Consider the following 15072-nt stretch of genomic DNA (forward strand, 5'->3'; position numbering starts at 1 on the left):
GCACTGGACCATGACTGAAACATTCCAGTGAAGTCAGCTGATTTTTTTCTCAATGTTTAATAAGTTGAGAAGAAAATAAAACCCTTAAAGTGCAGAAAAGCTAATTCTGCCATGAAAAACATGATTTTCTAGTGTTGGGTGATGAGAAACTGCAGAACAGACAGCTGAGAATCCATTTAATTCTTCATGTTGAGGTTGGGATGCTGAGTTTGACTGGAGAGAGCCAGACAAAGGCTGGCCAGGTGCTGGAAGGTTCCTTTTGCAGATTTTTCTACTGGAGCTGCAGATTCTGTGGTCTGGTGGTTTTCTGTATGTTCCTTTTTAGGTGGCCAAAATTGAAGATCCAACACAGTTGGCTCTCAGGACAATAAGGACACAAATGGCTAAGAAAGAAAAGGAGAAACTCCAAACTGGAATTCTTTACAAGCAAAGTGTGCCTGCCCAGGAACACAAGGGCTGTGCTTTCCACAGCAAACCCAGCTGCATTCATTTCAAGGTCAGTGGCCCTTCTGCATGGAATTGTAGAGAGGAATCTGCTGGAGCTATATCCCAAAGTCTTCATAAAAAATCTGTTCCAGCTTTTAATAGATCTGTAGTGAAATTTGAAACTGCTCTTGCCTTTTTCTCTAACAATCTCTTTGATAGATTAAATAAGTTACTTATTTTTACTATCTAAACTATAAATACTTCATTTTTTAGGGGAGTTTAAATACTGTCAGAAGGGTGAGCATATGATCAAACCTCCTGTTGGATTGTGTTGTGTTTTTTGAAGGGCAGCATGACTGTACTTGTATATTGTTTGTAAATACATTATTACTGTAAAATAATGTCCACAAAGAAGTGGTGACTTCCATGCAGGTAAATCTCAGTCAATTAACAGAACTGTTAATAACTCAGACCATGAATGTGACATCATGTCTCTGACACTCACCTGGTGTGTTTGGCATCCCAAGGATTTTGATGTTGGTCAAATCTACAAAAAGAAGATAATTTTGACAAATGCATCCTACAGTGTTAATTACTGCAGGCTGGTGGGAATCAGTGAATGTCTCAAGGACTCCATCAGTGTTCAGTAAGTAAATTCACTGCAGACTTGTTTGACCTTTGTACCTAAAGAACCCAGTTCTGCAGTAACTGAAATTTCTGCTTGTTGTGGGTTAACCCTGCAGGCAGAGAAACTCCACAGAGCAGCTCCTCACTCCCTCCTCAGTGGGATGGGGGGGAAAATAGTCAGACTTGTGGCTTGAGATAAACAGAGTTTAATTCAACAGAAAAGGAAGGGAAAAAATAATGAAATAAAGGAAATCAATCTCAGAGCAAAGAACACTTCAATTGCAATCCTGTGGTCTTTCCCATCAATCTATTCCTGTAATCCTGCTGCCAGGTTATGTAATGAAGCACTGTGTCTACTTGGGAGATTGCAAATTAGTCTCAGTTTAACTATATTGATAATTTTATCTCACTGTTTATAAATAAACAAAAGGAGATATCCACAAAATGTTTCTTTTTAAGAATTCAGACACCAGCTCTCTCTGGAGCTGGACTGAGCCTTTAAATATATAAAAGGCAAGTTGTGAAAAGTAGTATTTCTCTAAAAATGAAGTAGTGAAAAGAATTTACTTAACTGGAATTCTGTGAAACAAACAAACAAAAATTATTGTAGTCTAGCCTAAAAGTAAAAATGCTAAAGCTCCTGTGTGTAAGTGAAGCTTATGAACAAATAGGAGACATGGAGGTGAATTCCTTTGGCTTACAGAGAAAGTTCAGGTTTCAACCCTTCTGCTGGCCTGGAGAAGGCACCTGTGGGACAGTTTAGTGACACCCCAGGGAATAAATGAGTTGTTTCACCACTGTAAGTGATTTCATCTCCAGAGCTCCTTTCCCAGCTCCCTGCCCGCTGTCCTTGTGGGCAAAAACCACACCTGGAATTTCTGGATCATCTGATAAGGACAGGATGCCCCAAGGTGAAGCCATTTCTTGCCTACTTTGTCCCCACAAGAGTCCCCAGGAATGTGAACAGAGAGTTCTTGACTGAACAACTTTCCTGGAGAGCTGGAAAGTCTGGATCCATCTGCTCCAGAGGTGTGGAACTCTTAATTCCCAGCCTGGTGGAGGTGGATGATTGAGCAGGACACAGCAGAGCCCTTCAGCTCCTAAACCTGCTCTGCTCCATGTGTAGCTCCTGGCTGGTTCAAAATCATGTGTGGGGATTTAATTTTGACCCACTTACACGTGTCTAATTTCTGTGACAAAGCCTGAAGCTGCTAATCCGACAAAATGAGGGTTTCCTGCTCTCAGAGATTGATTTTTTTTTTTTCTCTCATTTAGTATGTTGGACAATTGCATATGGTAAATCAGCACCTCTGGTTTTTCACTAAAAATTAAACAATGCTTTCTGAAAGGCCCAAGTCTTTCCTTGCTGTAATTGCCTTTCAAAGTACTCTCCAAATATCAAGAATTGTGAATGATTTTTCGATGTCTGATAAATTAATTAACTTTTTAAAATTCAATTGGTTACCCTTACATTTGCCAGCAGGATAGCTAGCAAAAATAATCTAGGATTTTGTTCTCCATTTTCATGTTATTAATAATTTGATCAGCAGAGCACAGACCTGTGGACACTGATCTCGATAAAGCTTATCTCAGGTAGAACCAGACATAAATTGTTTGTTACAAAATAGTTTTGCAAAGTATTTTGAAAATACCCAGCAGATCTACACTGCCATGGTGTCACTGTCCTGAAATCAGTGCCCAGGTATTTTCAGACAACACCTGGGAGCTGTTATCAGTGACAGGGCTGGATTTGCTGATAAAAAGCTTTATTCCAGTGCTTAAAATGAGCAGCATTACACCCCATGGAGCCACTCCTTAGCACAGTGGTTCTGTGTGGGTTTCTGTGTCTGACACTTTGTGCTCTAAATCAGAACTATTTTATCAAGATAACATTTGAAATAAAGAACCATTCCTTCAAGTTCTCCTCAGGAGAAACTGCCAGGATCTGTTCAGAAGCGTGCAGGTGCTTATTCTCTGTCTGCATTTTAAGCTCCTAAATGCTGAAGTGTTTCCCTTTCTGAAAAAGTTTCATTTTGCTTTGCTTTGAGTTTAATTTTGTTTTGATAAAGCTGTGAAGGGCGAGTGTGTTCCATGTCTCACTTGGCTTAGGGGCTCCCATGGCTGACAACACTTCCTTATCTCCTCTGGCTCCTCTGCCAGGCTCCAGGAGTGCCTCAATAATTTCATTTACAGTGCAGCTGTGAGATGTCTTGTCTTCTGATGGGCATTTTCCCTGCCTCACACAGACCATGAAATGAGTGGCAGATTCTATTCAAGATAATTTTGATACAGCTGGCAACAAGCAGCACATTCTCTAATCATCTGCAGCTCCCTCCTTGGGTTTTTCCTCTTCATTTTGTGCTTGGACAGGGGAGATGTTACAGAGCAACATTAAAATGGATAATGGGAGAAATTGTTTCCTAATTGTCTGACTGGGCAGTTCCACCTCTTCTTGCTGATTTTGAGCCTCAGCTTCACCTCCTTGGCTGCAGTCCCTGTCTTGCCTTTTAAAAGCACTTGGAGTCTTTCTGAATAAAACCTTAATAAAGAATCAGCCTTTGTTGTTTCCCAGTTGCAGCAGGGTTCTGGAGCCTTTCATTAATCTGTCACTCATTCTGACTTTTCTAATAATTAGTCCAAGTGAGGGGGGGGAAAAAAGCAATCTGCCATTGTTACCAGAGCAGGAGCTTGGTGTTCCATCCACAGCTTTAATTTGGAGTTTTATTTTAATTATCTCCATAGCTTTGACCCACCTGGCAAAATGTCTTCTGGGATGTCCTGTGAATTCCTGGTAACATTTAAGCCAATGGTAAGTGCATAGTGAGGAGAATCCTAGTATAGGCCACTGGTCTGATTAAAACCATTATTAACTGAATTTCTTAACAGTTAACAAAAAAAACCCCTACATTTTTAGAAGAGCTACTGTTGCACAGGGACAGCTGTGTGCATGTTCAAGCTCTGATAAATTGTCATAAGGCAAATTCTGAGGACATGTTTGGAAAAATGCCTCCAAATGAGAGCAAGTTTCCAAATATTTATAATCTTGCCCAGCTCAAGTTAACCAAGCTGTCACAAAGACTGTTTTAAAGTGGAAACATGGAATCAGTAAAGATACATTTTAATATGGTACTCAAAGGATGAGTGAAAATATTTTTCATCAGGCTAAATCTTCTGAAATTACTTAGGGGTTTTTTTCTGTTTTGTTTTCTAGATAAATAAAGGGCTGGAAGGAGCAGTCATGTTTAGGGCCCAGACAGGTTCTTTTTCTGTTCCACTGAAATGCACAGTCAAAACCTGCATGGTAAGACACTTCTTTTAAGCATGTAGATAATATAATTATTATTATAAAAAGCTGATGCTCACTTAATTGACATTAGTGCTATGTAGGCCAGTGGTAATTAATGGTTTGTTTTCTCACAGCTGGCTCTGGATAAGGAGCTCATTGACTTTGGCAGCCTTATGGTGGGAGAGACAATTTCACGGCCCATCAGCCTGACAAACAGCGGCGCTCTGGGAGCCAGATTCCGAGTCTGGGCGTCACCAGGTGCCACAAGTACCCTCAGAGCAGCAGCAAAAGCTGCTCCTGCTATCGTGGTGGGTTCAAAAGTACTTCCCTAAAGGAATAGAAACGTTCTGCTTTGGGAGGTGTGGTGCAGTTTGTGCAGTCTTTGTGCAGAGTCACAAAGCGGCTCAGGTCAGAAAGGACTTGGGAAGTTCATCAAGTCCAACCTTTAGTACATTTGGGTTGGTGTAAATATAATCTGTTAGACCCAAGTGTTGGAAGGTGAAAGCAATTCTCTTGTGAGGCATGGGGAAACCAGCAATGCTGATTTTTTTAAAGTATTTTAGTAATTTATGTCACGATTCCCATTTTCTCCACATTCATGACAATTAGGAGAAAATACTTCAGTTAAAAGAGGAGATTCTGACAGTCATTAAAAATCTCAACTCGTGGAAGGCAGAAACATGTGAACTGCTGCAAAACTAGCAATCAAGTGAGGGGTGTGATAAAGAGAGGGCTGGTTTCACCAGACTTAGTTTTGACATAAAACTGCCTGGATTTCCACTAGAAAAATGTTGGGTTTGTTAATTGTAAAGTAACTGGCACTACACTGCACTGCTCCTGTTCCATTATTTACCTGTTTGGGGCAGCCAGCAAAAAAAAAATCAATCTGCTCATTGATAAAGACCTTGTAGAATGTGCAGTTCTTGGAAAGTGCAACACATTTCTCCATTTATAACACGGAACTGTTGCAAGAAAACACAAATCTGATTTGCATAAAACTTTTGCTGGGTAGAACTGGAGCTGGTGCAAGGCAGAGGAGCAGCCATGGGAGAAAATCCCTCTCTGTGTTTCCTAACAGGTCACTGAACATCCCAGTGACTCTGAAGAGGAAAAGGAAGGCAGCACAGGCCCTGTGGCAGCTGGGGATCCAAAGCAGAGCTGTGCTGAGCCCGGGGAGGGGCTGACCCCCAGTGCAGCCCAGGAGCCCAAGAGAAGCAGTGCCACAGGTGAGGTGATGCTGTGGAACACAGCCCTGCACTTCCCCAGGCCAAGCTGGGGATCCAAAGCAGAGCTGTGCTGAGCCCAGGGAGGGAATGATCCCCTGTGCAGCCCAGGAGCCCAAGAGAAGCCGTGCCACAGGTGAGGTGATGCTTTGGAAACCACCCCTGCACTTCCCCAGGCCAGGCTTTAGCCAGCTTAATCTCCTGGAAGGAACTGAGCAGTTCAGTTTGCAAAGTTACTCAGTAAATGGAGTAGCTCATCACTGCAGGAGTAATGTTAGATTTCTTTGTGTGCTGCCTCATGGAAAATGACTAAAAATAATGTCTTGACACCATTATATCAAAAGCAGCAGAGAACCTCAGTGCTCATTAGTGATCAACAATTCAGACTCAGAAGAACACAGAACACAACCAGCTTCAGGAATTGCAAAATTGTTAACATCATCCCTGTCTCAGCAACTGAATCCCCACTTCTCAGAATAGCAATCCACATGACAGGTTTATTTTTATAGTCTGTAATTCTAGGAACAAGGAAGCAGAAAGATGAACCTCCTCAGACATTTTCCATCTCATTCCTAATGTTTACTATGTGCTTAATAAAATCCAGTCTTGTAGATGAAATACTCTCCTAATTTGCTTCTTATCTATGTTCTTTAACATTTCTCCCCAATACTGATTCCAATTTCAGGAAGCTGAAGGTTCCATGGAAAGGTTGTGGGTGGTTTTTGCAGGTCCTTCTGGCTGCATTCCTTCATGCCACTGAAATTGCTCTTGAAGGCCATCCCCACTGCAGCTGAGTCTGTATTTTTGAACCATTCATGTTGTTACTCAGTGGAAGGCTCAGGTAGAATTCCAAACTAGACTAAAGCTGGATGGCCAAACAAATATTTCCTTGCAGACATTCAGATTTTCCCATCATGGCTATACATGCCTGGATTTGCAATATTGACTCAAATTAATGTACTTGTGCCTTGTTGGATATTGTTTATTGGATATCCAGCATTTTATTTTGTTTTGTGTTTGTTTCTTTCCTCAGAACAACTTGGTCCAGGAGAATTAAATACCAGATCACATCTGGACAGAGACAATGAACATAATTTAATGGAAGTTTCTCCTGAAGAAATACCAGTTGAAATTATGCTTGGAAAGGTAATGAATGTCCTGAGATCCAGACAAGATCTCACTAGGCTGAGCCTGCATCAAATAAATTGCTAAAGTACATGGTCATTCCAAGCCCACTGGACATCACTGTATCACAGTTAATTCTTAAAATGAAATCACAGCACAATTTCCCCCTATCTTTTGATCTATAGAGACAAAAGGTTTAACTTTTTGTTCTAAAAAAGGTTAAGACCTTTTAACATAGAACTTTTTGCGGCAATTCACATTTGCCACAATTAATTCTTTATTTCTGCTATGTGGTTCTGTGGTTAAACAAAGTCTGGTGGCAACAGACAAGGAGGGGCAGGAAAAATGTCTGGGAAATGTCAGATTTGAGCCATTTTATTGCTCTGATTCTGATTTTTCCTGCACAGTGAGTTCAGTTTAGTTCCAAACCAGATGTAGTGGAGTATGTGTGCAGTGAGTATCTACAGCCTCTTTATTTCAATGCAATTCCTAGAGTTTCACTGTTGTTGCTCAGGTGACTGAGGGTGAGATTGGACCCTTCAGCTCGGTGAAAATCCCAGTCCTGTTTGTTCCAGCTGTCCCTGGGGACGTGAGGGCAGAATTTGTGATCGTGTTTGACAACCCAGACTGCAAACCAGTGAGTGACCTGCTTCAAACCATGTGGGAAATAGTTTAAAATCTTCTCATTTGTGTGCTTCTCAAGATTTATGTGTCAGGTGGCTTTATGGGAGTCATAGCTCTTATTTCTGATGCAGGATGTTTATTAAACCTGCTAATTCTCTTGATTTCTATGCAAATAATCCTGATATTCCCATTTGATCAGACATTCTATCGGAAAACATCTCATGTCCTGGAAATAAATGGGGAAATATTCTCCCTTATTCCCAACCCACCTAGTTTATTTTCTTTCTGATCTATCAGAATTGGAATTATTTAAGAGGCAGTAGTGAAGCTGATGTGTGAAAGCTGGAAGAGATGACAACTTTAGTTACCACTTCAGCATATTGTGATTCTAAATTTTATTGGGAGCCAAATTTTGCTTAGAACAGTTCACAGAAGCTTGCCAAAAATTAAAGACAAACTTCCCAGCAGCTCAGCAGCCAGTCTTGGCTGTCCCTTGGGCTGCAGAAGGAGCTGCAGATCCTGCTGTGAGATCCTTCTTCTGCAGGGCTGAGCTCTGTGGGCCCTGGTGCCAGGCCTGGGCACTGCAGGGAGCACAGCCCTGTGCTGCCTTCCCTGCATGTCTGTGCTGCCCCCCCCTGCATGTCTGTGCTGCCGTCCCTGCATGTCTGTGCTGCCCCCCCCTGCATGTCTGTGCTGCCTTCCCTGCATGTCTGTGCTGCCTTCCCTGCATGTCTGTGCTGCCGTCCCTGCATGTCTGTGCTGCCGTCCCTGCATGTCTGTGCTGCCGTCCCTGCATGTCTGTGCTGCCGTCCCTGCATGTCTGTGCTGCCGTCCCTGCATGTCTGTGCTGCCATCCCTGCATGTCTGTGCTGCCTTCCCTGCATGTCTGTGCTGCAATCCCTGCCTTTCTGTGCTGCCTGGAGGAGCTGCAGCCCCAGGGGAGCCTGGACTGGGGCCCATCCACTTCAGCTAAAGGCACTTTAAATAATTCTTCTCAATGTCATGGGCAGATGCTCTTCTTTCATGTTCCCTGTCAAGGAATCCAACCCAAAGTAGAATTGTGTTTCTCTGCTGGGGCACTGTAACATCCTGGGTTTACTTTGCAAATGATTTTCCTAGGTCTGCCTCATTAAAGAACCTGTTGCACTACAAATAATAAAACATTTTACTCAGCTGAATTTATAGCAGAAATCCTTGCTGGAAGTCAGTAAGAATGTGAGACAGACAGAACTAATCCCCTGCCATTGCTGCCCTGCCAGCTGAGCTTCAGTGCCATTGGAGTTTCTGTGGATGTGCCCATCTGGGTGTCCCAGCCCAACGTGGACCTCAAGATCTGCCTGTATGAGCGGCTGTACCAGGACAGCGTGGAGGTGCGCAGCAGGTGAGCTGCCCTGGGTACCCCTGGCACTGCCCCTGGCCATGGCACTGTGGGTGAGCTGCCCTGGGTGCCCCTGGCACTGTGGGTGAGCTGCCCTGGGTGCCCCTGGCACTGTGGGTGAGCTGCCCTGGGTGCCCCTGGCACTGTGGGTGAGCTGCCCTGGGTGCCCCTGGCACTGGCACTGCAGCAGAGCTGCCCCTGGGTGCCCCTAGCCCTGGCACTGCAGGGGCACATCCTCTGAGCTCTGGAAATTTTGGGCATCCTGCTAAGCCAGGCTCCCCACACCAGCCCTGGCTATGGGGTAGCCCCACACCTCCCCAGCCCTGCCACATTCCCAGTGTTGTTCCTGTTCTTGGGGAGAGCTGGGAAGCCCCCAGGGAACAGCAAATCCAGAGTTTCCTCATGTGGAATCTGCACACTAAATGTTTAGGGAGATAAATGTATCTAAAATTAAGTGCACATTGGGCTGATTCGGCCAGGGAATTTTATGTAGGAATATTTTGTTGTTTCTCAGCTATTTTGCATTCAATTAAAGTCCTGGGGGGACTTTGGATCTGGAAACCAGTTTCATGAGAGTCTTTCCAGACCTGGAACTAGATGCTGGATAAATCATGTCAGTCCTTTTGCATTCACTCTGAAATGGGGAAGGTGCAGCTTTTCCTGACCCATCAAGGTCTCCACTGGAAGGACAGATCCCTCTGGTTGCACAGAGCGAGCAGACACTGATTGACAGGGGAACATATCTGGGTGTTTCAGAGTCCAAGTCAGTCACATCTGAGGGCTGGTTCTGTTTGCACTGTGATACAAAGGGAATATTCCACTCCTTGGCTTCTGGAGATTTCCTGCTATTAAAAGTACTTATGGGAACATTTAATTGTCTTCAGGTGCTGGGTGTCTTCCCTCCACCTAATGCAGTCACTATGGAATTCTTATTTTAACAATTTGCATTTCTTAGAGTCTATTTCAATAGGATTGGGGTGGGTTTGTGGGAGGGAGGGGGAGAGATTGGTTCTATGGAAGGCATCCATTCTAAACCTCTTACCAGAATTACAGACTGCAGAGATTCTTCACAGTTGGAAAGAAATGAGTAAAGCTGTTATCTCAGAAATTCAGCTTACAGATATGACAAGCACAAGTTGTTATGTAAGTGATTTTACTTGGTCTAGATAACCCAGGGATAAAACTTATAAGTATAGAAACAGAATAACTCTCCTAATGGAACTTAAGAGTTCAAGGGGATCTCAAAGATAAAAGCTGTCAAATTGCTTAGGGCAAAACTTCTTAACTGAGGGGAAAATCCTGCTGATCCTTTGCCAAGTTGCACTAAATTAAGAGCACTTAATATGTAGTAGCCTGTCCTTAGCACCTTGGCAAGTCAAGGTTTTGATTTATCACCTAATTTCCATAATTAGCAAAAATTGCCTGTTATACAGTCAGGTAGGCTGAAATTCAGTGTATTTCATGTGCAGGAATACCATGTGTCAACTTTTTATCCTACAAAAGTGGACTGATTCCATCCTTCTGTTGTGGCCTGAGCAGATTCTCCCTCCAGAAGCTCCTGCCCCTTCCCTTGGTGTGTCAGGAGGAGAATTCCTCCTGGAGCCTGCCTGTGACTTGTAGGCTGTAGCACAAGGGGAAGGTAAAGTTTCCAAGAGAGCCAGATACCTCTGGAACTGGAATGTAAAATGTTGTTAATATTGGTTTTGTTCTGGGTTTTAATTTGGGTTTTTCCTGGTCAAGAAGACTGTGGTAATCAGGCAGCAAAAATAAGCAGCATAAAGGGTGAAAGTGTCTTATCAGAATTGTGTTCAATAGAAATAATTTTAAAAAGTCATTTCTTCAGCAGGTTATAATCTGCACTGATTTAATGAAGTAGTATATAATTCTCCTAGATTGTCAACAGTCAGAAATCATTGCAGCTCCCAGCCCCACTTGCTGTAGCTGTTGATTTAGAGGAGACCATCTGGCCTGACAGCTTGGAAACCAGTCCAGGGGAAGGAGAATGACAAGCTGAAATATTTGTAAATTGCTCGGCAATTTTGCACTTAGGCATAAAATTCCAGAGCAGGGGATGGTCCATGGCTGTTGCTGTGCTATGATAGGGCCAGAATTCAGACAGGCTGAGGATTCCTGGTTTCCAGTGTGCCATTCCCAGGGCAAATGGATCCCAAGGTTTAGCAGGGGAGCTGGCAGGACCAGCTCAGGCATGCTGTGACTCCCAGCCCTGCAGAATCTCTGCTGGTGGAGGACAGGTCACATAAAGAAATCCCCAAGGTTCAGTCATCCTATTGATCCTGAGAGAGCCAGTGTGTGTTAGGACCAATAATCAGCTGATATTCCTCAATAGCTTGGCTGTGGCTGCCCCTGACCTGGCTGAGCTGTGCTGAGCCCTGACAGTTCTCTGTGGATCACTTTGAGCCCTGTTTGCTGGGTTTGTTACAGAACTTCCAAGTCTTGTTTTCTGTACTTAAAAGAGAACACAACTGTGTGAGCTTGCTGTGGCACTTCTCCATGCCCATCACTTTCAAAGGAAGCTCAGGATTGTTCTGATTGCAATGCAGGGCTGGGGGCAGGAGAGCTCAGACTCCAGAGTCACTGAAGTGGACTCAAAGGCACCTGAGCCCCTCTGATGTGTTTGCAGAGCAACAACCACGCTGCGTTTGAAGTTTGAGGTGTGCAGAGAACTGAGCAAGCACATGGAGCTGCTTCCAAAAACAGGCTACATCCAGGCCCAGTCATCCTTCAGTGCCCAGCTCAAGTTCCTGCCCAGGTAACCAACGTTAACCCAACTCCAATCTTTCAGGATTTCAGGCAGTGGCAGTGGAAAAGCTGAGCAGGGTTGTTGTTCCCTCCTGCTGTCCAGGCTGGAGCTCACGGGGCTGCTGCAGTGCAGGTCTGCTGTCCCCCTGGAAGCTGCCAGATGCTCCAGGAGGAAATGAGCTTGGCTGCCAGGGCTGTGAGGCAATGTCCCCCCTGTGGCGGCAGCAGCGCTGTGACACTCCGAGCTCTCGGTTCCTGCTAGGCTGCTCTGCTCTGTGGGAAGCTATTCCTGTCCAGGGGGAGGTTATTGAGGCAGGTGGCTGCTTCATGGATCACTGATTGAATAATTTCTGGACAAGAACTCCTGTGCTTGCTAATTAAGGTGAGAGTGGTTGGGCTTCCTGTCCATATCTCTCCTCCCCAGGTACATTTTTCTCCAAATGATGAAGGTATTGAATGAATTTCACATGGTGAAATTTTATGTGACATCTGATGCTAAAAGCTTTATCGCAGCAAGTTTTGTTTCTCCATTTTATGAAACATCTACAAATACAAACACAGCCCAGTGATAGGAACCAATTCCAGTTTCTAAAAATTTAAATACCAGAGCTCCCATTGGCTGCTGTTCATTTTATTTACCTCATCATTTCCATCCTAAAGAATTTAGCAGGACATTTCTTTTCAAAAAATAATTAATGACATATGGAATTCACTGTTTTTGGCTTTGACTGCTGCTGCAAACCTGCTGCTTCTTTGATGTGGGTTCTTAGTCCCAGGGATGTGTTTGGATTCTCACAGATGTGCTCAGCACCTCTGGATTCTATCCTGACTGCCAAATTGTCACCAGGTTTGTATTCAAAGAACTCAGAGTATTTACAGTTCTTGCAGCATCTCAAATCCCATCAGATTACAACAACAGTAACATGGTGACACATCCCAGTTCCTGAACCTCAGCTGCTGTGAGGCACTGTTCCCTCTCTGAGGGGATGCAGACAGAGCTTGGATTTAGAACCTTAATCTTCCTTTAAAAATGGGGAAGCTTCAGAAAGGAGATTTGATGAGATTAAGGCATTTCTGACACACGAAATAAGTATCTGGCTGTTTGAGGGTACAGATGATTTAAAGACCTGAAGCAGGGGGAGTGCTGGGAGCTGAGGGAAGCACTGAGCCAGTGACACATTTCCGTCAGGGCTGGCACTGAGCTGCCATTAGGAGCTCTATTAATAGAGCAGCTGTGCCACAAGTGACACAGAGGGAAAAGAAGCCCCCACTCAGCAGTGCTGAGGGAGCTGGGAGCTGCCTGAAGGCTTGGGAAGCTCTCCAGAGTGTTCTGTGCACACTGACATTCCTGGGCAGGTGTTCCCAAACCCAGCTCCTGGGAGCTTGAACATTTCCTGCTCAGTTGAAGGCAAGTTCTCTACTCTGCTGCCTTTCAGAATTCCCAAACACCACATCCTGTAGTTCTCTGCATTTGGAACTGGTCTTGGCAATCTAAATCTGATTTGTCTTCTGTGCTTCTCTTTAATTGTGCCATTTTCATGGAACTTTCTGAAGGATTCCAGGACCTTTTCCCCAAGGTACAGCAGCTAATTTAGAGTCCACCCCTGTGTCCATACAGTTATAAGTATTTTCTTCCCCCTCTGGATTATTATGAATCAGGTTAATTTCTTCTGCTATTGACATGTCCTGTGACAAAGTAAAGGCTGTAAAAACTCCTCCCTTGCACTTAACCTCAGTTCAATGTGTAAAGAACTTCCCAACATCTTTGAACATCACCCTTATTGCAAAATAACAGCAAGATTTGGGATCACCATGGTGACTGAGTGGGTGTTATTTTTGTTCTTTAACAATACGTTAAAGAGTTGCAGGCAATTCCAGGAGTAGTAGTAGAACATGAGCACTGTGGAGACCCAAGAAGAGGAAGCAGCTCACTCTGGTGCTCTGAGATATAAATAGAGCAGCAGAGCTAAAAATGCTCCAGGTTTGTATTGTCTTGGCTTGAAGCTCTGGAATGGAGCTCGTGACAGCAAGATGTTCACCTACAGAAAACCTGCATATTCCTAATGAATTCTGAGGCTGGTGGGTGATCAGGCACTGCTGGGCTTCAGGTTTGTTCATTTGATATCTCTGATTTGGGGTACAAAGTGGTTCTGCCCCAGGCTGATCATTAACCTCAGAGGGAGCCACTGCCTGGGCTGGGTTGGTGGCGTGCTGGGGCTGCAGCAAAGATCCACAGGGTTCATATTTTGATTAGAGTGTAAGCTTTTAATTTTTCAGAATTTTAATTGTCTGGATGGCATTAAAAAAAAAAAAAAGGATAAATGGATGCTGACCTTTGTGACTGCCCTTAAAATCCTGTGTGTGTTCAAAATCCTGTCTTTAAAAACAAAAAAAAAATCCAATACAACTGTACAAGGTCAATCACTCTGACATCAGTGCCTTGCAGCCCATGCCCTCCTGCTCAGAGCATTGCCTGGGGGTGCCAGGCTGAAGGAAATCTGGGACAAATCCAGAATATTCCTGACCTGACTGCATCTTCTTTCCCTTGGTCAGGAGGTGGGTCTTCACAGGTCACTCATTTTTGATTGGCATTTTCTTCCACCCATCTTTTTCCATTTTCTCTAATATTTGAATTTATCTTGCAAGCAGAATTTTAATGAGAATTCCCTTCAGTGAAGAACTGGAGTTGATGCTTAACCAGGTGAGTCCTCCAATTTGAGGACAATTAAATGAAGACTAAAAGCTGTGAATAGTAAAACTTTCAGACCTTAAGTAACAGGATTCAGTTTGTTTTTCTTTCTGTTCATGAATAATCCATCCAAAATTCATTATTCCGCTTAGTGAGAAAATAGTCAGAATGTTTTCATGGCACTGACTGGATTTGTACTTTTGGGTTTTCAGGCAGTCCCTTCCTGAAGATGCAGGGAGTTATTTCAATGCAGAGACAGGAATCCTGGAGGCCCCAGTGACAATCCTGATCATGGACAAGGTCAGGGATTTTTGTGATGCTGATTATCAGACTGACATAAAATAATTGATGTAAATTATTTTAGTGAATTTTCACTTAATGATACCTAATTTTAGATTAGTTCTTTACTAATTGAGGCTCTGTGATAATAGATAAAGATGCTTAAAGTGCTGATACAGATTTGATCATTTTTTCTTGTCTCATATTTGCAATCTAGGAAGTTTAATCCTTTCTCCTCAGTGCTGATCTCATGTTACTGTCAAGGAACAGAGTAACTTTTTCTTGTACTTTTCGTTTTGGATGACATTTCATTTAAATCCTGTCCTTACAACCCACACATGGAGTTTTTATCCTGTTCTCTTGCATTTGTTTCAGGCTAAAAAAGTTAATTTTACTGTCCATGCCATTGTTACTACTTCTGATTTGGAAATCAGCCCAGCACAGATCAGCTTTGGGTACTGCACGATCTATGAAGCTGTGCAGGCAAATGTCACCCTAACAAACAAATCCATCTTGCCACAGGAGTTTGGATTTGTGGGACTGCCAGAGGTAGGGACTGATCCCACACACACCCCCTCTGCTGTCAAAATAGATTTCAGTGTCATGGGAACGTGTTCAGTGTGAGTGTAAATAAATCATGACTGGTTCTTGCATG

General features: G+C 43.6%; 1 protein-coding gene across 1 annotated transcript in view; it reads left to right on the forward strand.

Moving 5' to 3' along the window:
• CFAP74 (cilia and flagella associated protein 74) overlaps window positions 1-15072 on the forward strand; it is a 34685-nt gene that overhangs the window by 8868 nt on the left and 10745 nt on the right. The window contains exons 13-24 of the mRNA XM_058818576.1: window positions 326-496; window positions 954-1072; window positions 3796-3862; window positions 4265-4354; window positions 4474-4647; window positions 5418-5565; window positions 6596-6708; window positions 7202-7324; window positions 8571-8692; window positions 11331-11459; window positions 14351-14438; window positions 14793-14966. Of these exons, the coding sequence (XP_058674559.1) occupies window positions 326-496; window positions 954-1072; window positions 3796-3862; window positions 4265-4354; window positions 4474-4647; window positions 5418-5565; window positions 6596-6708; window positions 7202-7324; window positions 8571-8692; window positions 11331-11459; window positions 14351-14438; window positions 14793-14966 (1518 nt within the window). The remainder of the gene's footprint in view (window positions 1-325; window positions 497-953; window positions 1073-3795; window positions 3863-4264; window positions 4355-4473; window positions 4648-5417; window positions 5566-6595; window positions 6709-7201; window positions 7325-8570; window positions 8693-11330; window positions 11460-14350; window positions 14439-14792; window positions 14967-15072) is intronic.

The sequence above is a fragment of the Ammospiza caudacuta genome, chromosome 22, assembly GCF_027887145.1.
Source record: "Ammospiza caudacuta isolate bAmmCau1 chromosome 22, bAmmCau1.pri, whole genome shotgun sequence".
In the NCBI taxonomy this organism is placed as follows: Eukaryota; Metazoa; Chordata; class Aves; order Passeriformes; family Passerellidae; genus Ammospiza; species Ammospiza caudacuta.